The following is a 24829-nucleotide window of genomic DNA, read 5'->3' on the forward strand; positions in this document are numbered from 1 at the left end:
TATATTAATTCATATTATACTATATACTATTATACAGTGACACCGTATTTATCGTAGTATCATGCCATACAAGATCCACAGATTGATAATGACTTTTGGATGAATTTAATTAAAAACAGAATATTTTTCAACAATGGAACACTCCTGGACAAATGAGGGATTAAACCAACACCATATTAATGTACAGTAATAATTTATTTTCATTTTCTACCTCTTGTTCCTGTTCGGGGTCACGGATGACTGGAGCCTATCCCAGTGACTTGCGCTGTTATTTTTTCAGTGACAAGCTAGCCTCTGGCACGCCCCGGACAGAGGCCAGCTTGTCACAAGGTTCACACAGAGACATAGACGCACATTCACTCTCACATTCATTCACTAGGAGCAATTAAGAGTTTACCTAACATGTCTCTGGACGGTGAGAGGAAGACGGACAACCCGGAGAGCACCCACGGTAACACATGCTGACTCCACCCAGAGATCATTGCTCTGCCACTGTGAACCCCAATGTATCTGTTATATAATCATAATTGATGCTTAATGTTTCAGACAGTGTCATTTCTTGTCTCCTGCCATCTCAATCTGTGTGAAATCAAATCCACTTTCATCAGACAGAGACATTTCAACCTGGCATTAGTCTCGGATTGATATAGTATTCTGGATTATAGCCATCCAGATTTCTATTTCAAGTATAATCAACAAAAAAGACTACTCCTGAGGCTGAGAAAACGTCTGTTAAAACATTAGCTATTGGGGGATGATGCAGCTCTTAAAGCATGAGTCAGCCACATCAAACAATCATCTTCAAAATGTTAAATCACAGTTCAATTCAGGACCCCCACACCAGCTGTAAAGATGTGTTGATAGAGGCTGTTTGTCTCTCGCAGCTTCCCTAACAACTGCTATGGAGATCCCATGAGGCGGAGAGCTTCAGCCCCACATATTGCACACGCAGTGATTAACACAACTGTGTGAAATGATGCACTGCTCTAAAAGAGCAACACCACTATGTACACTTACTAGACACATCAAAAGGCTCAGCGAAAAGAACATGTTATTTCTCAAGTGCGTCCCTGCGGCGTGTTACTTTTGACACTGCAGAAATATCGCAGAATCAACTCCAAAGTGATTTCAATTTCAAAAGTGCTGTAGCAGAACCAAAACCCCAAACAAATCAGCAGATTCACACAGACACAGATAAACAGAAGGATTGGCGGATTAACGTAAAGGGGATTTGCTTGCTTCCGACGTCACTCACAGCGCAAATGGAGCAAATCAAACATCTTATTAATACTGTGACAGATGGATAATTGTGTTGTTTTTATTATCTGATCTCGTTGAATACCTCCAGGGAGAGTTCGGCGGGGTTTAAGCCAGGGTAATTGTTTTACGATTGTGCTGGCATCATATTCACATTCCTTTTCCAGCATGACAAACAATTGTATTTAACTTTACAAGGCTGCGATGATACACAGGTTGTTCATGCATTATATTTAATTGGGTTTAAGTCTATATGTGGAACAACGAAATAGAAATATATTTTCTGACACCCAAGGAAAATACCGGTGTTCAGCCAAAATAGCTTTCAGGGCCGTCATGATTTTAGCAGCATTTACTTCTTAAGGCAGATAAGAAGAAATAGCTAAAATGCTTTGCTTAATTTGGGTTGGCAGGCCTGAAATACATCTGGGCAAAGATTACTGTAGTTAACTTGATAGTAGGTTGGATTTAGTGGGCAAAAATCTAATTTTGCGGGCTCTCATGCCAACCTAGTGCATCATTCTATTTGTATCACACTTGGCGTTGCTTTAGATGGGTATATGGGATATGAATAACATACAGTATATTTTACATAATCCATATGTTACATCAGACATCAAATGCTCAGCACATTAACTGCTTTATTAGATCATTTTTCCTAAACAAATGATTATCCTGATTCAAGATACTATGCACATGACACACAAAGATAGTAGTGTTTGCACAGTCAATTTGCACAGGTAAGTAAAGCAGCTTTCTTATGAGAAACGAGGGAATTCGGAGCAAATAAACACGCCATAATCAAATGCGGCCGGCGCTGCAAATTGCTTTCAGCGGTAATGAAACAGGTTATGAGAGAGGCGAGACTGTTGTACTGACTAAGCCTTCATCCAGGGAGCCCGATCCTATCAGAGCGGAATATCAACAACAACAAGGCGGCCGTGTGTGTTTAGAGTGAAAGTGCTCTGGGAGAGAGCCATAACCCCAGGCTCTTATGTGCAGCAGCTGCGCACGACTTACCAACAGAAATAGGACAATCTAATGATGATGGCCACGACCCAGAGGTGGCAGGAGTTTTATAAAAGTGTCTGGGGTGAGCAGGAGTTTGAGACCGACGACTGCAATGTTTCTCAGAAGGTGGTGGTGGCACTTTAGTGGGACAAAGTTTGCGGGATGGGAGTCCTGGTTTTGCACAAACAGCAAGATTGAATGACACACTGAAAACAAGTCCTAACCAGAAACAAGACAAACCTTGGGTGGTTAAGATATTTGCCTCTCTTTTAGTTCTCCTTGTTATAAATTAGGAATGGAGTAGTGGAATTAGAGTCATGGTTTCAAAGATACAGTTGACCACTCCTGGACATAGGGGAGTACATATACACTGGTGCGTTGGCTGGCTGTACATTGTGGGCTAAGGATGTCGGTGTTAGCTGAATGCTAATGAGACAGAAGCCTTTAGACTGTACGGCCTGACAGAGACACCAGCAGCATACTGGTCGTTAGTCACTGCTCAGAGGTCAACAAGAGCACATTGTCGTTTCGGTGGGGTGAGAGTGAGCTTATCCGACCATGTTGCAATAGGGCACGGCTATTCCCCGGACAAACGCCACTATGTCCTCCTCATAATTGATGAGCAATTAGCACAGGCGGCATAGGTCATGGGTTCCACTCAAGCATACAGTAAGTAGGTGACCGTAAGAGCAGGCGGACATCAGGAGAATTTACACTGTGTGAATTACTTGCCTTAAGCTTCACTGACATTAACAGCTGTTAACAGCTATGAAATTACACTTCTTACAGTGATTACAAAACGTCACACATCAAGTACTGACTAGGTTCGGACTAATTTTAATAATGAATAGAGGGACAAAGGGACATTAACAGTTCCAGTTAATGCCAGTAATTAAAACACATAATGGCAGAATGATGAAAAGGTCGCACAGTTGAAAACCACTGCCCAATTCAATTCATTTTTAAAAAACTATGCTTCTCCCTAGTTTGGGCTCTGGGGAAGGATGCAGGAAACATAAGTGACATCATCAGCTGTCTAAAGGTATTGTAATGATCAAAAGCAGTTTCAGGATTTTTTGGCCCGTAGGCTTTATTAGGCAGGACATCTTACCGTGAAATGGGGACGAGCGAGAAGGGAGGACATGTAATAAACTGTCATAGCCAGGATTCAAACTCACGACACTACCACCTGCACATGGAGCCTGGCATGTGTGCTGCGGCCTTAACCACTCCACCACCGAGCAGCGCAAAACAGAGCAGTTTCAATCCCAACACATACACAGCACTTACTTCACTTAGCACAGGCGGAAATATTAAGAGGCAAAAGCACAAAAAGTGTTGTAGCAGATTCACCAACATCATTTAATAAGCGCAGTCCATTTGCATGCAAATCAAACCAATTACCAACCAACAGCATCCGCATGAGTATCGTCGCACACAGAGACGTCTCATGCCTGATTTACTTAATGTTGAAACATAAGCGGCGGTGTGGAGTGCACTGTTTACTCTGCGCTCATTCAACATGGATTTAGCACTTGAGCAGAGAAATTATTACTATGTGAGGAAGGTATCCAACAAAAAACAGGGTAATTACTTCCTCGCTTTCCATTTAAAACACTAAAAAGTCAGTCATTTTATTATGATAAAGGAGTCAAAGTGCAAATGTTATCAAGCAGTGAGCTGAGGGGGGGAAAAACAACTTAATAACAATGCCATAAATAACAAAGATTTAAGGCACTGAGTTACTGGACGTCTATGGAAGCATAAACAATAACTTCTCCAAGCTAATAACAAGCTCCTACCATGGATTGTAAAACATCTGTACCGCAGATGAAGATGATTACCCACAAATGTTCAGCCATTACGGTTGGATCGTTTCTAAAAGAATAAAACTCGCTCGACTATTACAATATGCTACAATATGGAATTTCCCCACAGGTTGTGAACTCAATAATTAGCCACAGTACTATTGACTTTTTATTCTTCTCCCATGGGCCTCTAAAAGTCTTTACTTATTGAATGTCTGTGAGTGAAACAGTTGCCAACAAGAAATCTTTGAACTGTTTTAATAAATATATCCTACAAGCGGGCAATATATCAAATAATCTTGTGAAGGTTATTTTGAAGTTATGCAATTTTTTTATTTATTCATATAGTTTTGCAAAATACTGCAAAAGGGGCTGATATAAAAATATTAACTGGAACACACTAACGATGTAATCTTCACTTCTGTGGGTATTTGTACACTCCTTTCACATCAGATACTTCACCTTTCACAATTAAAGACACATTTTGACACATTTATTGATAGATTGCCAAAATACCTTCAGATTACACGTTTATATCAGGAGAGTAAAAACACACTGAGGATTTCATTTTTGGCAATTTCCTCCACCCCTAATATATCCTATGCTATATTTGAGCTAATCCACTGTAACAGGTGTTGTTAGTGGCACCTCCATTATTGAGCTAGAACACAAGTGACAAGCTGTTCGGCAGTTCCACACAGCTGCAATATGAGGCATATGAGTGCAAGAGCGTGTTAGTTAGATAGCCGTGACAGTCCATATGACAGCAGTGACTTCTTTTGAATATCATGTAAGGTAGCAGCTGCAGAACACTGTAAACTAACCTGTGACACCACATAACGCAGTTTAACGTGATGTGTCATTGTAGCCCGGCTTTTTTCATTTCTCAAGATGTGTACGTTCCACCAGCACGTAGCACTTTGTTTTCCATCCGTGCCAAATGTAAACACGAGGGATGATTTTCCAGATGTGTGCACAATCTTGCGGGACCGTGTGGCACAAGATTCTATCCCAACCTTAAAGCCATATGTGTTCTGGATATGGAATTTTCATTTTTGTGGATCACAGCAAATCATATGCTGTGTGTCGGCGCTCAATATTTATCTTGGCTTGGACTAACATAAAGTGTACACGGCTCTATCAGACCTGAACAAATAGCTACTTCAATGAGAAAGTGTATCTGTTTATTCATTTGTCTATTCATATGGCTCCATTTGGCTGAAAGCAATGACTTAGCAAAAAGGTTGAGAGCTACGTGACAGAATAATGGGTGATGTTTCTATAGACGCTCTTGTATATGCAGTATCAATTCACGCATGCCAAGTGCAAAACGCAAACTTCAAAATCGAATCGTGTCGACTACATTCCTGACTTGTGCACATCTCAGGAAATGCTGGTAAAAGAGCCGTTTGCAGATTTGACACCATCAAAGGCTCCCACAGTCAGCAGCTGTCATCAGTGGCAGCCACAGAGGGCCGACTGACATTACTGCACACTGCAATCAAGCAAAGCCACTGAAATGGAATGTGTCACAAACACACGCACCAGATCAGACGCAACATTATGACCACCTGACTATCACCGACGGTCATGTTTTATGTGTCTGTGCAGCCGCTCAGATCAGTCAACAGTGCCTTTTTTCTGCTTAAAAAAATGCTCCTTTTGATGAACATGAAGAAGAAGACTATCCAATGAAGTCCTCCAAACCGACAGATGATCGATTAAAAAGCCTCTGGCTGATCATTGATGATTTGAAACGATTGGGTCTTGAACTGCGCCGCCTCGTTCAAATATACACATACCCACAGTTCCAGCTTGAATACCGAACTTCTCAGGATGCCAGATGTACGCCCGTATTTGGTTTGCAAGTGCTGTCATTCACTTCCTCTGTCACAATCTAATGCGTGATCAGTTTAAAACATGATAGCAGAGTTTACTGTGATGAGTGCTGTCCACGCCAAACCGAATTGCCCTGTAATTACCAGTGACCAGAACAGTTTGAACTTGTTAACAGACGAGGTGTGTCGAATTAATGATCATTTCAAACTCCCATATTGAGCCGTCCACTGGGGATGTTGGTCGTGCTGTTATTTTTTCTGCAAATTCACGTTGTACCATGATATTACACTGACTAAGCACACACGTAGGAGGCAGTAGTCAATCACGGCTGATTTAATGCCACTGCTAAGCCTTACGTGGAGGTTGAAATGAGGGTGGCGTCTGGTGTGATCCATGAGCTTTTAAATGAGGTCATCATAGTAAAATATAGTCCTTTGTGCGTTTGTAATGTGCTATCTCTGTTTATTAATACTGCCATAATTCAACAAGCCTGGATTCCCGTAACGATTTGTGGAATAATGTCAGCCGGAAAAGTCCCACGGGGAGCTGTGTTTTATTTGTCATTTGGGACGTAATGAGATAAAGAGATTAGAGGATGTCACAAGAGAGAGAGCCCCCCCTTTCCCCAGATTGACTTGGTATTAGGCATCAAATACACGGTAATACATGAATATATTTGCAAATGCCAACAGCTGAAAATCAGTGATATGTCAAGCATTCCACTGCAAAAACTAGCTATTAGAATGAGTCCACGAGGAGTAGAAACCAATGAAATTCCAACACATTAAGACACCAGCAACCTGCGGCTCATGGGGTTAAAACAAAACCACAAACATGTTCTACTGCTGAGCCTAAAGCAACATTAGTCACATAGCAGAGTATTCACAAATGTGGCACACACCAAAACTTGCCTTATACTATTCTAAACTCTATTCTACAGCCCATAGAGTATCACACATAGTTTTAGAAGACTATCTCTCTACAGCTCCATCATGAACACAAAACCACTTTCTAATTGATGTCAATGCCAACTCCTCATGCATTATCCAATCTATAAACCAGCATTAAAACAGGACTCCTTGTCCAGAGTCCACTTGACCTCCAATCACCAGTTAATGACAGACAATCAGCAGAGCTCTCCATGTGGGGGGGTGAGTGGGGCCCGGAGCAGGGGCCCGGAGCAGGCACCCTGAGGTCCCTCCACAGATGCACAAGCACACAACAGCAGAAGGTAATGTCAGTGCTGACCCAGCGCTCGCTCACCTCCAGGCGCTCCAGGCTGATGAAACTGGCAATAGCAAATCCATCAATGATATCCTCCTCCTGTGAGCTGGACTCCCTCCTCTTCCTCCGGGGGGTCCGCGGCTGAGCTCTGGTGGAGGCTGCGGGGCGCGGTGCCTTTTTAGCGGCGTCCCTCCCCGGACTGTGTCCCTCCCTGTCGGAGCAGGGGGAGTTGGGTTCTGGGCTGCGGAGGGCTTCTTTGCTCCCTGCCTCCTTCAGCCTGCGCACCCTTTCCCGCTTGGTCCGGCATCTGCGGTCCGTCCCCTGCTTCAGTTTCCCATCCATGTTGTTCGAAAGAGCTGGGAAACTGAGCAATCCCAAGTGTGCGAAGCAAAGGGCGCACAGATAACACACACGGAGCGGCTGGAGCGTGGGGATGTGTGAGTGCTTAAACAGCAGATATAGCCTTCTAGCACTCAGTGACCTTGAGTATAAACCTCCCCAATCTCCATTAGATAAGCAAATGTTCAAGTATCCCACACGCGCGACGGCGGCGCCGATCCACGCGTTCGATTTGTCACGAATTTGCGCGGTGTCGACGTCCAAGCAGGTGCAAAACTGTTCAAAATCCACGCATTACACTCGCTTCGCAACTTTTGTGGCATCGGAATAACAAGAGGCGATGAGGCAGCCTGGTGTGCTCGCTGCAGCGCGCAGACAGCGCAAAGGAATCATGTCGCGGCTGCCGCCGCCGCCGCCGCCGCCGCCGCCGCTGCTGCTGGTGTCCGCCGCTGCTGGTCCAGCCCGAGCCATGATCCACTGCTGTCAAATGAAGAGATCTTATCCGTCCGAAACCGAGCGATCGTATCTTCTGTGCGCTGTACTCCCCGTGGACTTAAGCCATATTCCTCTCCACGCGCTCCGTCACTGCAAACGGCTCCAAAGTGAGACGCTCTATTCCCTGCGCGAGCCGAACCGTCCGAATAAAGACATGCGTCCAGTGAGTGATCAAACTCCACGAGGCGACGAGGCGGTTTATTCCTGTTCGAATCGCGCTGACTTCCCCATAATCCAGCTCCAGTGCTGCTCCCGGCCGCTCAGTCCTCAGCGGCTCGTGGTATTTCTATTGCACATAATAAGGCTTTGATAAGTGTCCTTAAAGCGACAGGAGTGATTAAAAGCGCCTCCTCCTCCACCTCGCGCCTTCATCCAAAATTAAGAGACACAGTCAAGCTTCAGAGAGCCCACACAACTGACGTATTTCCGCCACTTCTGCCCTGCAATTTAGCCTCGGAAGGAAGCTGGTGTGAGGAGAGAGAACCCCAGTATAGAGAGAGCCCGAGAGAGAGCCCGAGAGAGAGCCCGAGAAGAGAGAACCCGAGAGAGAGCCCGAGAAGAGAGAACCCGAGAGAGAGCCCGAGAAGAGAGAACCCGAGAGAGAGCCCGAGAAGAGAGAACCCGAGAGAGAGCCCGAGAAGAGAGAACCCGAGAGAGAGCCCGAGAAGAGAGGACCCGAGAGAGAGCCCGAGAGAGAGCCCGAGAAGAGAGAACCCGAGAGAGAGCCCGAGAGAGAGCCCGAGAAGAGAGAACCCGAGAGAGAGCCCGAGAAGAGAGAACCCGAGAGAGAGCCCGAGAAGAGAGAACCCGAGAGAGAGCCCGAGAGAGAGCCCGAGAGAGAGCCCGAGAGAGAGCCCGAGAGAGAGCCCGAGAAGAGAGAACCCGAGAGAGAGCCCGAGAAGAGAGAACCCGAGAGAGAGCCCGAGAAGAGAGAACCCGAGAGAGAGCCCGAGAGAGAGCCCGAGAAGAGAGAACCCGAGAGAGAGCCCGAGAGAGAGCCCGAGAAGAGAGAACCCGAGAGAGAGCCCGAGAAGAGAGAACCCGAGAGAGAGCCCGAGAAGAGAGAACCCGAGAGAGAGCCCGAGAGAGAGCCCGAGAGAGAGCCCGAGAGAGAGCCCGAGAGAGAGCCCGAGAAGAGAGAACCCGAGAGAGAGCCCGAGAAGAGAGAACCCGAGAGAGAGCCCGAGAGAGAGCCCGAGAGAGAGCCCGAGAGAGAGCCCGAGAGAGAGCCCGAGAAGAGAGAACCCGAGAGAGAGCCCGAGAGAGAGCCCGAGAGAGAGCCCGAGAGAGAGCCCGAGAAGAGAGAACCCGAGAGAGAGCCCGAGAGAGAGCCCGAGAGAGAGCCCGAGAGAGAGCCCGAGAAGAGAGAACCCGAGAGAGAGCCCGAGAAGAGAGAACCCGAGAGAGAGCCCGAGAGAGAGCCCGAGAGAGAGCCCGAGAAGAGAGAACCCGAGAGAGAGCCCGAGAGAGAGCCCGAGAGAGAGCCCGAGAAGAGAGAACCCGAGAGAGAGCCCGAGAAGAGAGAGCCCGAGAGAGAGCCCGAGAAGAGAGAACCCGAGAGAGAGCCCGAGAGAGAGCCCGAGAGAGAGCCCGAGAAGAGAGAACCCGAGAGAGAGCCCGAGAGAGAGCCCGAGAGAGAGCCCGAGAAGAGAGAACCCGAGAGAGAGCCCGAGAAGAGAGAACCCGAGAGAGAGCCCGAGAGAGAGCCCGAGAAGAGAGAACCCGAGAGAGAGCCCGAGAGAGAGCCCGAGAGAGAGCCCGAGAAGAGAGAACCCGAGAGAGAGCCCGAGAAGAGAGAACCCGAGAGAGAGCCCGAGAGAGAGCCCGAGAGAGAGCCCGAGAAGAGAGAACCCGAGAGAGAGCCCGAGAAGAGAGAACCCGAGAGAGAGCCCGAGAGAGAGCCCGAGAGAGAGCCCGAGAAGAGAGAACCCGAGAGAGAGCCCGAGAGAGAGCCCGAGAGAGAGCCCGAGAAGAGAGAACCCGAGAGAGAGCCCGAGAAGAGAGAACCCGAGCAGAGAGACCCCGAGCAGAGAGAGCCCGAGCAGAGAGAACCCGAGCAGAGAGAACCTGAGCAGAGGACCCGAGCAGAGAGGACCCGAGCAGAGAGAACACGAGAAGCGAGAACCCGAGCAGAGAGAGCCCGAGCAGGGAGAACCCGAGGAAAGAGAACCAGAGCAGAGAGAGCCCAAGAGAGAGCCCGAGCAGGGAGAGCCCGTGCAGAGAATAACCGAGCAGCGAGAACCCGAGCAGAGAGAACCCGAGGAAAGAGAACCAGAGCAGAGAGAGCCCGAGCAGAGAGAGCCCAAGAGAGAGCCCGAGCAGAGAGAGCCCGAGCAGAGAGAACCCGAGCAGAGAGAGCCCGAGCAGAGAGAGCCCGAGCAGAGAGAACCCGAGCAGAGAGAGCCCGAGCAGAGAGAACCCGAGCAGAGAGAGCCCGAGCAGAGAGAACCCGAGCAGAGAACCTGAGCAGAGAGAGCCCGAGCAGGGAGAGCCCGTGCAGAGAATAACCGAGCAGCGAGAACCCGAGCAGAGAGAACCCGAGGAAAGAGAACCAGAGCAGAGAGAGCCCGAGCAGAGAGAGCCCAAGAGAGAGCCCGAGCAGAGAGAGCCCGAGCAGAGAATAACCGAGCAGCGAGAACCCGAGCAGAGAGAACCCGAGGAAAGAGAACCAGAGCAGAGAGAGCCCGAGCAGAGAGAGCCCAAGAGAGAGCCCGAGCAGAGAGAGCCCGAGCAGAGAGAACCCGAGCAGAGAGAGCCCGAGCAGAGAGAGCCCGAGCAGAGAGAACCCGAGCAGAGAGAGCCCGAGCAGAGAGAACCCGAGCAGAGAGAGCCCGAGCAGAGAGAACCCGAGCAGAGAACCTGAGCAGAGAGAACCCAAGCAGAGAGAACCCGAGCAGAGAACCCGAGAAGAGAGAGCCCAAGAGAAAGCCTGAGCAGAGAGAGCCCAAAAGTACCCGAGCAGAGAGAACCTGAGCAGAGAGTACCCGAGAGTACCCGAGCAGGAGGGATCATGCTCTGTCAGGACTCAAACACTGCTCCGCTGACACTGTTAAAACACATGTTTATCACACTTTGACAACTCTGGCTCTGAAAAGTGACATTGGGACTCGACACCCGCAGCCGCTGTAATTGTGCTGAATCTTGGTCACAGTACTTGACCCTGACCGGAGAGCGCCATTGTGTCGTCCCGGGCTGCAGGCGGGAGGAGGGGCGCCGGGGGGGCTTCCACAGGTTCCCAGGGGAAATCCAGGCAATTGTCAGAATAACAAAGTAAAACCGCACCGTATTTCAATCTGCAGCAATGAGGACTAGGCTAATTATTAAAAGGCAACTATTTTTTATGATCTGGTCACGTCACACCAAGTATAGTGTGTACACATCAGGAGTTATTTTGAATGATTCGGATGAGTATGTATATATTCTGAAGGTAAATTGAGGGTGAGAGTGAATAAATGTGGGGATAGAAGATATGTACTTATTAATGAATGTCGATTTTCGAGTAGTATTTGAAGGATGTGACCCGTAGTATCGGTTTCATTTAACTACGCTCATTTTTTTCTGTACATTTAACTAGTATTTCCACTATTTACATCCGCCGGTGCAGGAACTACAGGTGTGAATTAGTATTATTGCTATAAACTGGTGTTAGCATCTCTCCTCTGACTTTGTGTCGTGGTTAATGTCCTGCACTGCTCCTGTACAAATAGAAGCATATCATACCTTATTGTTTTTGTAAATAATAATCAATCATTGGATTAAAATCGCCACAGCGCCTTGACATAACACCCAAAGCGCTTTACCATCAAAAGTGTGCATGTGTGTTTAAGAAAGAGCTTAGAATTGATTGGCTTTATTTCAAGACAGAAAATATGACTTTTCACAAAACGGGTTTACAATAATTAAGGAATACATGTAGATCTGTACTTCATTTATATTACACAAAAAAACACACCAAAAAAAACAGAATTTACATGTATAATCCGAACATACTACACCAATTTGAATTTCCACCATGTGTTTCATGTTTTTCTCCCTGATTTTAAACTTTACAGTGACGCATTCATTAAAACAACAGGTTTATAGTTTTGTCTTAATAGTTTCCCCTTTTGTGCTCTCGTCTAGCTCCAAACCAGTTCCATTTTCACTTATAAAAATCCATAGTCGTGCAAACCGCTACGCGATATCCTAAAAAGCAACAGTTCAAACACAGTTCAAGTTCCTTTAAACGAGGAGTCAGCAGTTCACGCTCCTGATCCGGTGTTGACAAAGCCACATATACTCTGCACTTCTTGATATTAAGTCAGACACTAAGGGTGTGAAATGATATAGTGTTACTGTAATACCAGCCGCTTAATATGGAGAGGAGCTCATAAAGAGAAGTGTGAGCAGAATACATTAGAGGTGCGCCGATATTGCTCTGAATCCTCCCTGTTGTGATTTCATTTTCACAGTACGAAGAAGCCGAAGCCGGATCAAAGTATTCAGTGTAGTACAAGTTTTATTTTACAGCAAAACAGCTTCATGTTTAACAGAAAACTACACATGTAATCAAAACTATAGAACAATGACTGAATTAATCGCATTGTTTACCGTATTTTCCGGACAATACGTTTTTCATAGTTTTGGCCGCGGTGCGACTTATACTCATATTTATACCTATGTACTTATACTCCAGAGCAACTTATATGTGATATTATTTGTTATTTTCACACTTGCAGCCGGATTTCATACTCCAGTGTGACTTATATATGTTTTTTTCTTCTCTATTATACATTTTTTCTCTTTTTTACTCCAGTGCGACCGGAAAATATGGTAATAAAGAATGAGAAGATCGAGTTTTCTTTCATATTCACAAGGAGAAGGAAATGAAAATACATGTATACTCTTACAGTTAAAGCTGCAGTATTTATCCGCTGTAATATTGACACGCATGATTTGTTTACAGTTTTGTGCATTAGTCTTTAATCCCATTCTCTGTGGTGATAAGATACAATTGCAGTCACAGCTGCGAGTGTGTTGCCAAAGGACACAATGAGAGTGCGTATAAATGAAAGTATTTTTGCAATATCCAGCTCTTTATCACCGCTTTACGATCCACAAAATGTTTTACAATTACCATATTTTTTCATAGTTTTGGCCGGGGTGCGACTTATACTTATATTTATACTTATATACTTATACTCCGGAGCGACTTATATGTGATATTATTTGTTATTTTCACACTTGCAACTGCATTTCATACTCCAGTGCAACTTATATATGTTTTTTTCTTCTTTATTATGCATTTTTTGGCTGATGCGACTTATACTCCAGTGCGACTTATACTCCAGTGCGACTTATACTCCAGAACATACGGTAAATGATTTTGACACAATGTGCTGCTTTTACAACATCATTAATGAAGGGAAAAAAAACAAAATTGACTTAATGACAAAGATCAAAGGCATACAGTAAGATATCGGCAAGAATTTGAATCCAACATCAATAACACTGTAGTAGACACAAGCTTTTTTTTTTGCCAACACTTGTATTTCAGTTTCAAACATAAGTCTTGTGCGGCAGTTGAAAATGGGAACCTGAGCTGGTGTCACTTCCATGTTTCTCTAACCTTCGACCACTGTGAATACACCTCTTTGTATGAACAGATTTCAAAGAGCTAATTGAGTAAGGAGATTAAGTAGAGTGGTAGTGTGTGTGTGTGTGTGTGTGTGTGTGTGTGTGTGCGTGCGTGTGTGTGTATGTGTGCGTGTGTGTATGTGTGTGTGTGTGTGTGTGCGTGCGTGCGTGTATGTGTGTGTGTGCATGCGTGCGTGCGTGTATGTGTGTGTGTGTGTGTGTGCGTGCGTGTATGTGTGTGTGTGTGTGTGTGTGTGTGTGTGCGTGCGTGTATGTGTGTGTGTGCGTGCGTGCGTGCGTGTGTGTGTGTGTGTGCGCGTGCGTGCGTGCGTGTGTGTGTGTATGTGTGTGTGTGTGTGTGTGCGCGTGCGTGCGTGCGTGTGTGTGTGTGTGCGTGTGTGTGTGTGCGTGTGTGTGTGTGTGTATGTGTGTGTGTGTGTGTGTGTGTGTGTGCGTGCGTGCGTGTGTGTGTATGTGTGTGTGTGCGTGCGTGTGTGTGTGTGCGTGTGTGTGTGTGTGTGTATGTGTGCGTGCGTGTGTGTATGTGTGTGTGTGTGTGCGCGTGCGTGCGTGTGTGTGTGCACGTGCGTGTGTGTGTGCACGTGCGTGTGTGTGTGTGCGTGCACGTGCGTGCGTGTGTGTGTGTGTGTGTGTGTGCGTGTGTGTGTGTGCGTGTGCACGTGCGTGCGTGTGTGTGTGTGTGTGTGTGTGCGCGTGCGTGCGTGTGTGTGTGCACGTGCGTGCGTGTGTGTGTGTGTGTGCGTGTGTGTGTGTGTGTGTGTGCACGTGCGTGCGTGTGTGTGTGTGTGTGGCATTGATAGCAGGCGTGGGGAGAGTGAAGAGCGGAGATTAGCGCTTTCTTCCATGCTACGACTCGCTGAGGTCTTACTCCTCAGTCTCCCCTTCCTACCAAGCGATCAAACCCTATAAAATCCTTAAACTCGTCTTGTGCAGCAACGCAACAGGCATTTTTCAACAATCTTTTTTGACTTATTTTGTCGTTTTTTTGCAAGTCTGTGGGGTCAAGGCTGCTCTGAGGGTTATTTCTCCTCGAGATAGTCGGGATTGTGATGTAGACCGGGGAAACAGGGATCTGACGCAAAGAGAAATCGTCTCTCTTCTCTCGCTGCGGCACCTTTGTAAAGAATATAGCCGCGCACAAATCAATAGAGTGGATTTCGCACTAGAACAGTAGACAGCTGTAAAACATACAGCTCCTCGACCTGCACAGGAAGAAAATACATTCGGCTGAGGTGTAATCTTTGGTAGAGACGCAGCACGTACGAAGAAATTGTTATAGAACGCGAAGAGGATCATCTTTGTGGACCAATAGATGCTGCTTATTGCATCTCTAAATTTGACTTTTTTGAGCTTTTCACCACGTCGTAATATTGTCCTTTCATACCTGGGGTTGTTTTTTCGTTTCATCATGCACTGCTCCCCATACACCAAAACTCCCCATACACCAAAACCTTCCCACAACCTTTACAAATAGATTCCTGTCCGAGTTTACTTCCCAACGCCGTTTGAAATTCAGTGCAGTGAGTGTTTGGTGCTGGTGGAAAATAAATGCTTGTTATATCAGTCATTGTTTTGACAGCAGCACAATGGCAGTCTGTAAAATGGTCTTTCTGACAGATAAATTGCTGCTATTTACGAACATTTATTAAACAAGATGAAACCGTTTTGTACATAGAAACCATCAAAGTCCCTGTAGCAGCCCCGGTCCCAGTGGAGTACAGTGCAGCTAGATACGGACATCATTTGTTGGCCTCTCTGTCGCGGAGGGAAAACAGAAGTCCATGGCTGCAGCCTATGGGGCTTTCGGCTGCCTCTCCGACACATCATGGACTAATTCAGTTTGGTGCCAATTTGCGGGCGACTCGCACTCTGGGGCTTCGAGCTACAAAGTCTATCTTGGGGAAACCATGGGCTACAAATGTTAGCATCACTTCACACGTTACATTTTGACTTCAGATGAGGCCTTCATCTTTTGGCCCCCTTAAATGAACGAAACCTTTTTTTGCGATTACATTGGAGCAGATGTATCGTGGCTGTTCTTGTAATGAAATACTGTACTTTATAAAGATAATGTCCATGTAATCCAACTGTTCATCCAGGAGTGGTATCAAAGGGTTCCGACGTAGTCAAAGATACACTGTACTTTGCTCTTCATAAAACTAAGCTTCATAATAAAAAATAAAGGCAAGGCAAGTTTATTTGTAGAGCACATTTCATAAACAAGGCAATTCAAAGTGCTTCACACAGAAGGAAAAATGCATTCAAATCACAAAGAAATTACAGAAACAGAAATACAATCAAATTAACTAATTAAAAACAATTTAAGTCATAAAAGAGAAGAGTGCAAAGAAAAATCATCTCAGTCATATGCACAGCTAAACAAAACTGTTTTTAGCTTAGATTTGAACATTGTCAGAGTAGAAGCCTGTCTCACATCTTCAGGAAGACTTTTCCAGATTTTAGCTGCATAAAACTGAAACGCAGATTCCCCATGTTTAGTCCTGACTCTGGCACCAGCAGGAGGCCGGTCCATGTTTTGTCCTGACTCTGGCACCAGCAGGAGGCCGGTCCATGTTTTGTCCTGACTCTGGCACCAGCAGGAGGCCGGTCCATGTTTTGTCCTGACTCTGGCACCAGCAGGAGGCCGGTCCATGTTTAGTCCTGACTCTGGGCACCAGCAGGAGGCCGGTCCATGTTTAGTCCTGACTCTGGGCACCAGCAGGAGGCCGTTCCATGTTTAGTCCTGACTCTGGGCACCAGCAGGAGGCCGGTCCATGTTTAGTCCTGACTCTGGGCACCAGCAGGAGGCCGGTCCATGTTTAGTCCTGACTCTGGCACCTGCAGGAGGCCGGTCCATGTTTAGTCCTGACTCTGGGCACCAGCAGGAGGCCGGTCCATGTTTAGTCCTGACTCTGGGCACCAGCAGGAGGCCGGTCCATGTTTAGTCCTGACTCTGGCACCAGCAGGAGGCCGGTCCATGTTTAGTCCTGACTCTGGGCACCAGCAGGAGGCCGGTCCATGTTTAGTCCTGACTCTGGCACCAGCAGGAGGCCGGTCCATGTTTAGTCCTGAGTCTGGGCACCAGCAGGAGGCCGGTCCATGTTTAGTCCTGACTCTGGGCACCAGCAGGAGGCCGGTCCATGTTTAGTCCTGACACTGGGCACCAGCAGGAGGCCGGTCCATGTTTAGTCCTGACTCTGGCACCTGCAGGAGGCCGGTCCATGTTTAGTCCTGACTCTGGAACCAGCAGGAGGCCGGTCCATGTTTACTCCTGAGTCTGGGCACCAGCAGGAGGCCGGTCCATGTTTAGTCCTGACTCTGGGCACCAGCAGGAGGCCGGTCCATGTTTAGTCCTGACTCTGGCACCAGCAGGAGGCCGGTCCATGTTTAGTCCTGAGTCTGGGCACCAGCAGGAGGCCGGTCCATGTTTAGTCCTGACTCTGGCACCAGCAGGAGGCCGGTCCATGTTTTGTCCTGACTCTGGCACCAGCAGGAGGCCGGTCCATGTTTTGTCCTGACTCTGGCACCAGCAGGAGGCCGGTCCATGTTTAGTCCTGACTCTGGGCACCAGCAGGAGGCCGGTCCATGTTTAGTCCTGACTCTGGGCACCAGCAGGAGGCCGGTCCATGTTTAGTCCTGACACTGGGCACCAGCAGGAGGCCGGTCCATGTTTAGTCCTGACTCTGGCACCTGCAGGAGGCCGGTCCATGTTTAGTCCTGACTCTGGGCACCAGCAGGAGGCCGGTCCATGTTTAGTCCTGACTCTGGGCACCAGCAGGAGGCCGGTCCATGTTTAGTCCTGACTCTGGCACCAGCAGGAGGCCGGTCCATGTTTAGTCCTGACTCTGGGCACCAGCAGGAGGCCGGTCCATGTTTAGTCCTGACTCTGGCACCAGCAGGAGGCCGGTCCATGTTTAGTCCTGAGTCTGGGCACCAGCAGGAGGCCGGTCCATGTTTAGTCCTGACTCTGGGCACCAGCAGGAGGCCGGTCCATGTTTAGTCCTGACACTGGGCACCAGCAGGAGGCCGGTCCATGTTTAGTCCTGACTCTGGCACCTGCAGGAGGCCGGTCCATGTTTAGTCCTGACTCTGGCACCAGCAGGAGGCCGGTCCATGTTTACTCCTGAGTCTGGGCACCAGCAGGAGGCCGGTCCATGTTTAGTCCTGACTCTGGGCACCAGCAGGAGGCCGGTCCATGTTTAGTCCTGACACTGGGCACCAGCAGGAGGCCGGTCCATGTTTAGTCCTGAGTCTGGGCACCAGCAGGAGGCCGGTCCATGTTTAGTCCTGACTCTGGGCACCAGCAGGAGGCCGGTCCATGTTTAGTCCTGACTCTGGGCACCAGCAGGAGGCCGGTCCATGTTTAGTCCTGACTCTGGGCACCAGCAGGAGGCCGGTCCATGTTTAGTCCTGACTCTGGCACCAGCAGGAGGCCGGTCCATGTTTAGTCCTGAGTCTGGGCACCAGCAGGAGGCCGGTCCATGTTTAGTCCTGACTCTGGCACCAGCAGGAGGCCGGTCCATGTTTAGTCCTGACTCTGGCACCAGCAGGAGGCCGGTCCATGTTTAGTCCTGACACTGGGCACCAGCAGGAGGCCGGTCCATGTTTAGTCCTGAGTCTGGGCACCAGCAGGAGGCCGGTCCATGTTTAGTCCTGACTCTGGCACCAGCAGGAGGCCGGTCCATGTTTAGTCCTGACTCTGGCACCAGCAGGAGGCCGGTCCATGTTTAGTCCTGACTCTGGGCACCAGCAGGAGGCCGGTCCCTGAGGTCCTCAGAGTCTGAGATGGTTCATATGGCACTAACATATCCAAGATGTACTTTGGTGCTAGGCCATGGAGAGACTTGTACACAAGCAGAGCTGCTTTAAAGTCTATTCTCTGAGCCACAGGAGCCAGTGCAGAGACCTGAGAACAGGACTAATGTGATCATACGTCCTGGTTCTAGTCAGGACCCGAGCAGCAGCGTTCTGGATGTACTGCAGCTGTTTTACAGATCGTTTGGAGAGACCAGTGAGCGGCCGTTACAGTAGTCTAATCTACTGGAGACAAACGCATGGATCAGTCTCTCCAAATCTGGTTTAGACACTATATTTTAGATTTTGGCAATGTTTTTTAGATGGTAAAAAGCTGCTGATGTTATTGATTTGATGTGGCTGTTAAACTTCAAGTCTGAGTCCATTATTACCCCCAGATTTCTAACTTGATTTGTAGTTTTAGAGCGAGACTCTGGAAGACGGTTATAAATTAAAAACATTTTAAATTGAATGAACCCTGCAATGAGCTGGTCCATGTCCAGGGAGTGCCCGCTTAAGGCCCAAAGTTAGTGGGATAGGCTGCAGTCACCCGCAACCCGTAATGGGAACACGAATCAATGAATGAACCATAGACTATTGCAATTACTTATAGGTGCACTGTAGCCACGTTTCGACTGGCCCCGGTCCCTTGGACTGGTTCACTTTGGAGCTTCACAGACCTCTTCTGTCAATGGGGTCTGCGTTTCCATGGCAAGGTTTGCAGGGGTCTGCTATTTAAACAGCTGACGCCACCCAAACATATCAAATGTGTTCTTAATTAATGAAATCATAAGGCCGATCTCAGCTATTTCCAAAAAATGTGAGAAGTGGCTAAAGCTAGAGCAAACAAGAAACTACCTCTGCTTTATCCTGCATTTATTTCACTTCTCTGCACCTCTGCATCTCCTCACGAAATGTGTTGGGTTTGGAGAGTGTTCGATTCACTGGAAATATAATTTTTTGGGTATTCTTGGCTTGAGTTTGTCGGCTCAACAAATAAAGTTATAACCACTGGAAATGTGTCGGTTTATCACAAGACCAAGTCAGCGTTTGGTCTGAAATGTTAACCTTGTGGCCCGTAGGCTTCATTGACGGGAAAGAACATTGTGAAATTGGGGATGAGAGAGAAGGGAGGACATACAGCAAATTGTCGGAGTGCGGAACCGGCCGGCTGCACCCTGCGCCCGGCGTACGTGCGCTTGCGCCCCAACCACTCGACCACCGGGCCGCACTGTCGTTTCTCTCTCATCCAATCATCTCGAATTGAAGCGTTCCAAGAGCCGAAAGCCACGCCCCTTTAAACAGACCAGTGCACTTCACTTATGGCAGTGGAGACAGAGTGAACCAGTGGAAAAATGTGACGGGGTCTGCTACCTGCTTGTGTTCATGGAGATGTGAAAGCTTTGCCTGGAAAAAAAAACTTGCATTCTAACTGTGATTTGGCGTCTCTTCTACATCGGTCTGATCATATTGTGTAACATTCCAAAGCAAAGCAGTAACACTTCCATGGCGACGAGCAACCAAACGAACCATCACCTGTTGTAAAATTGTGCAGTGTAGTTTTATATGTCTCACTTCCTCTTGTGGTCTCTCTTAAAAGTCAATAGCTGTGTTGCAGAGGCAGCACTTCAAAGGACAGCTGCTTGTTTCATGTTGAGCATCAGACAATTATTTATAGGCTGAAAGACTTAACATGAGCTCAGCCTTACGCGCCGCCACCGTCATATGTAAACATGTCCAAAAGCACCTAGATCACAGACAAATCTCTAAGGAGTTTATCTCTCAAAGTCAAATCAAAGTTAGAAGAAGTGGGTTAATTCAGTCGAGTTGATATCCGGGTTAGTGCGGTGTCAATAATGCAGCGGAGCAGGTTTCAAATCTAAGTGCCTTTGGAAAATATATACCATGGGGAGCAAAGTTTAATCAAACAGAAAAGATCGGCCCAGAGCGCTGTGAGTAAAGCGCTTGCTGGATTTATTGGCAGCTCTTGTAAAAAGCAGTAGGCTTTTTATTACAGGCATCCTTCAGTGCAAAATTAACAGTGTGACCTGAGTTTTTAGTCAAATATAATGGGTTTAGAGTTTGATGTGAATAGATGTCAAAGTAAATGTCAGCGTAAAATACTTCGACAGTTTGAAATAAGCCGAGGCAAATGGACTCTGTAATTCATTCGAGTAAAAGAAGTAGACAGCAGCTGAGTGCATACATTTAAAGCACACATATTTAGTTCAACATGCAGTATTTGGAGTTGGTCAAGTAGTGGTTTAGAGGTGGGAAAAGTATTCATACATTTAGGGCCAGATTTACAAAGACAGGTGCTTAAGTGCAAGTTCAAATAAGGACTTGTTGCGCCTAAGTTACCATTAGAAACGGAGCATATTATTAGTGGCTCCAATCTGATATGTAAATGAGTTTACTGCATGAGCAGAGGATGTGCAAATGAGCTGGTGTCTATGCTGTTGCTCCTTTGGGAATTTGGTCGTGGACTGAGGATGATAAATTCAAACAGTAAATGCATACGTAGTGTATACATTTAGAGGTCTATACTTATAATACAAACTGAAGCAGACTCGGTTCCATTGGAGATCAAAGTTCAAACATTGCATCTCTCTGCTGGTCCAGTTTGCGTTCACTCCTCGGCTGTAGAGGCGCTGTACAATATCAGCCAAAGGAGTGATATGGAAAAGTGAGGGAAAAGCCAGAGCTCTGCCTGATCCGCGTCACAAAAACAAACTAGTGCGGGACTTTAGCAGTGTTTGGATTCATTTACGGATTTACCCCACAACCTGGGCCACATGTGCCACACGTGCCACATGTGCCGAGGCAGAGCGCGTACATGTGTTGTCAAGTCAGGGAGGCTGAATGCCTGGATTCACACGGAATGCCCAGGATAAAGAAAATGTGATAAAAATTCACAGCTGTTTTATAAAAAGAAGCTTTACGGTTAAGTGTGATTATCTCAGCTCATTACTGGCTGAATATAGACCACTTTTCCCATGTTAAAGCCAACGTAAGGTTTATCTTTTGTGTTTGGTTCCAATTAATTTTAAAACATTATTCTAATAAGTCCCCAGTAATTATAATCAAACCAGACTTTGACCTGCTGCTGTTACTTTCAGGACTTTCTGCTCGTGGTTTGTCCAGTTGTTGAGTTTGTTTTGATCCTGAGCCTCACGTGCGTCTCAGCGTGGTTCACTTTCTAGTTCATTTGTGTTCACATTTCAGAGGAACCACAACAGAGTTCAATTCAGTCGGACTGAAACTGACCTAAACTGTAAATGTTATGTACATACCAAGTCTATTTGTATCTTATTATTACATTTAAATCATTTTCTTTAATACATATTTGATATATCTTGCTTTTATTATTGTTCATTGTATGTTGCACCGAATCACCAAAACTTGAAGTTGTTTTGGTGTGAACTTTGTTGTTCACTGACTTGAGAACACAAATCATCATCTTTGATTTTATTCATTGTAAATCACGTTGAAAACATTTTATGTGTTTTTTGAACTCAGTATGTACGACCTGGACTCAGATTTTATTTGAATAATTACAATAAGTACAGAGCTGTGTTCTGGAATAGGGCGACGGTGAAAGATAGTGCTGCACCAATGTTATTGGAAAAGCTTGGGCTGATAACTGATATTAGGCCAATATTTTTCAATACGTTGTTTGGTTATTTTAAACACTAAACCTTAAAATGTTGAGTTGGAACACAACCTTCTTTTGTTTTAAACATGTTTTGTAGTGCTATCAATTATTTAGCACTATGTTTAGTTATAAGCGCGCTACAGCCTAGAGTATGATTATTCTTTTTAAGAGTAAAATTAGCCTTCACACTTGAATTCAATTTCCTTTTTACATTATTTATCAGACTAAACTGTATGTACCTCTCCGTGTGTCATCATCGTGTTGCTCTGCCTCCTCCTGTAGTAAACATGTCTAAGAGGAAAAGTAGTGAAATAATGTCTGAAATAAACATTGCATTTATTGTGGGTCGCGGGTGAGTCACACATATTTAATGATACGTTTTGTCTAAAACCTTTCAAGAGCTTCTAAAAGTCTGCAACTTTGTCATTTCTGGTCTTTCGGGGCTATTCTGTTCAAATATAGCAGCAGAAAGCCTCTGTCCACGCAGCAGTTTTCCTCCTGTTTCTGAAAGGACGGCAGAGCTGGGTAAGTGTTACATGTGGACTGTTGAAAAGAGATTAAAATGAGCTAGTTCTTTTGTTCCCGTTTTAAAACCAAGTACAGTGCCTTTAAATCTACAATTAGAACTGCAACATATTCAAACGGTGACATTTAATTCTTCCCAAAAACAAGATATGCAAGTGCAAAGAGGTGCGATTAACTTAACATCACATTAACATAACATCAGTCGGGATGTACACTGTAACCTTTCTCTCCAGCTTCACTCAGGAGCCTCCGCATCTCCTGCTCAACATTTGGAGTGAAATGCCATAATGGTTGTATTGATCTTTGATGCCTGCTGCTCTCTCTGTGATGCTAAAGTAACACAGCTCTTGGCGTTCCCGTTCACATAAGCCGCAGATGTTGTGACAGGAGCAGAGCGCTGCTTAAAAGAGCGTTGATACTCCCCATCAACAATGTTTCGATTTCTGGGTCGAACCAAGGGGAAGAAGTCAGGAGGACGTTGTTTGTGTTCATCAGTGTGACAACTACAGAAAATGCATCGTGTAGCAAAAGACCAATAGCACCCATCAGTCGTACTTCACTTGCTCTTATTGGGGTTTGTAGATAGATATTTACCAAGGTAGTCGAGGGCGTAGGTGGCACCGCAGTCATATTGAATGTGGTGTGTGAGTGACTAATGGTGATCAAAGAGGCTGCAAATTATGAACTACATTTGCATCAATTCAGTACAATTATTACTGCAAGGATATTTTATGTTGTGGGCTAGGGTGTCTGAGCCCACTCAATTCTAAGTTAAAGGCATTATGATACTGTTGGACAACACATTTCACTATAATGTACAGTGAACATAAGTCTATTTTTTAGCTTTTATTAAACGGCGTGTACATTTTGACCCAGTTTGAACATTTTGGTGAAGTTTATAATTGTACTTCCTGGTTAAGTCGCTTACTGATGACAAAGACAGGGGTATAAGAACTATTATATTAGAACTCAGCAATATTTTCTGTCATTTTCAACTTTAATTTCTTCTTCAAAAAGCAACTTGACTGATGTGAAACTATGATACATATTCAACAAAGGGACTATCACACCAAACAAAGTAATAGAGAACCTGTAAAAGGCATTTAACAAGGGAAAAAGCATGTATCATATTGATTGATCAGAGGTTTTAATGACATTTTCTCATATTTTTTGTCCAAACTATAAAACAAATAAACATATATGCTTTTAATAACAATTTAACTAATAGTAAAATGTCTTCCAACGTCTGAATTCTGCTCCAAGCCACATGTGTTTACTCAATTAAAAAGACCCAAGCACATCATTGACCACTGAATACAAATACAAGATTTCATACAAATGCACTTAATTTCATAATGGATGAAAAATACCAAACAAGGAGCATGACAAGAGTTAATTCTAAAACTCAGGAAGGCTGACAACTCAAAGTGGTAAAAAGTCATTTCATCAAGTTTACAGAATTACAAGCTCACTTTAAAAGGTCAGTGCATCTCAGCGCTCTAATGGAGTGAATTGTGCGAGTATTTCCAAGTAGATTTGCATGATGGGGCTCATCGTGGCCTGTGGTGTGGAGGAGGCAGAAAGGTTACGTTACTTGTGTTGGAGCAAATGTTTCAGAACGATTTAAATGTAGATCTGAAAAAGAAATTGACATTGAGAGAGGAGTTTTAGTACACATGTGCCGGTTCTTTTCCTCTGTGCTCTAGTCAAAGATAGTGCCGTTCCCTGTGGTCACGCTACAATTAACAGCCAGGCTGCCATCAGTGGTGCCAAATCCTGAACAAGCGCCGCCCCGGATGGTCGCCCACGCAAACAACCGTCGTTACTTTGCCTCACCTCGCACTGTTTTATTGTTCTACCCCAACATGTCATCCTAATGCTCCAAGTAATTTCAGTGGATTTCAATCAGAAGGTGCGTCTTTTTGACATATTCGGAGACGTAGGAACAGCCAGTACAATCTCTTTGACTGCCGGCCAAACTCAATTTTCACAATTTTCTCAAGACAAATTGCAAACATGATTTATTTTTTCACCACTAGATTACTCCTATGCCCTGTCTGGAACATAAAATATGCCATTAAATACAAGCAAACCAATGTGCTGTTACAGAATGGTAATACATCATTGATAATAACATAATCATTTTATTATAAACCATTAGGCAGAGTAGGCATATAATCTTACAATTTATTTAACTAGATAAAGATGTATTTTTTCAAAGTGAGAATTACAGCACTTTGTAAAA

General features: G+C 45.8%; 1 protein-coding gene across 10 annotated transcripts in view; it reads right to left on the reverse strand.

Annotated features, from left to right (window-relative positions):
• The window catches only part of fbrsl1 (fibrosin-like 1), a 305613-nt gene extending 298068 nt beyond the window's left edge, over positions 1-7545 (reverse strand). For 6 of the 10 annotated variants that reach the window (XM_072433233.1, XM_072433231.1, XM_072433232.1 and 3 more), the window contains exon 1: positions 7179-7545. In XM_072433233.1, coding sequence (XP_072289334.1) covers positions 7179-7481 — 303 coding nt within the window. In that variant the 5' untranslated portion in view covers positions 7482-7545. The remainder of the gene's footprint in view (positions 1-7178) is intronic. The other 4 variants (XM_072433236.1, XM_072433235.1, XM_072433237.1 and 1 more) reach the window with 2 other exon arrangements.
• Between the last annotated feature and the right edge of the window lie 17284 nt (positions 7546-24829).

The sequence above is a fragment of the Eucyclogobius newberryi genome, unplaced genomic scaffold, assembly GCF_026437365.1.
Source record: "Eucyclogobius newberryi isolate DKJ021-1_F unplaced genomic scaffold, fEucNew1.0.hap1 SCAF_6, whole genome shotgun sequence".
Classification (NCBI taxonomy): Eukaryota; Metazoa; Chordata; class Actinopteri; order Gobiiformes; family Gobiidae; genus Eucyclogobius; species Eucyclogobius newberryi.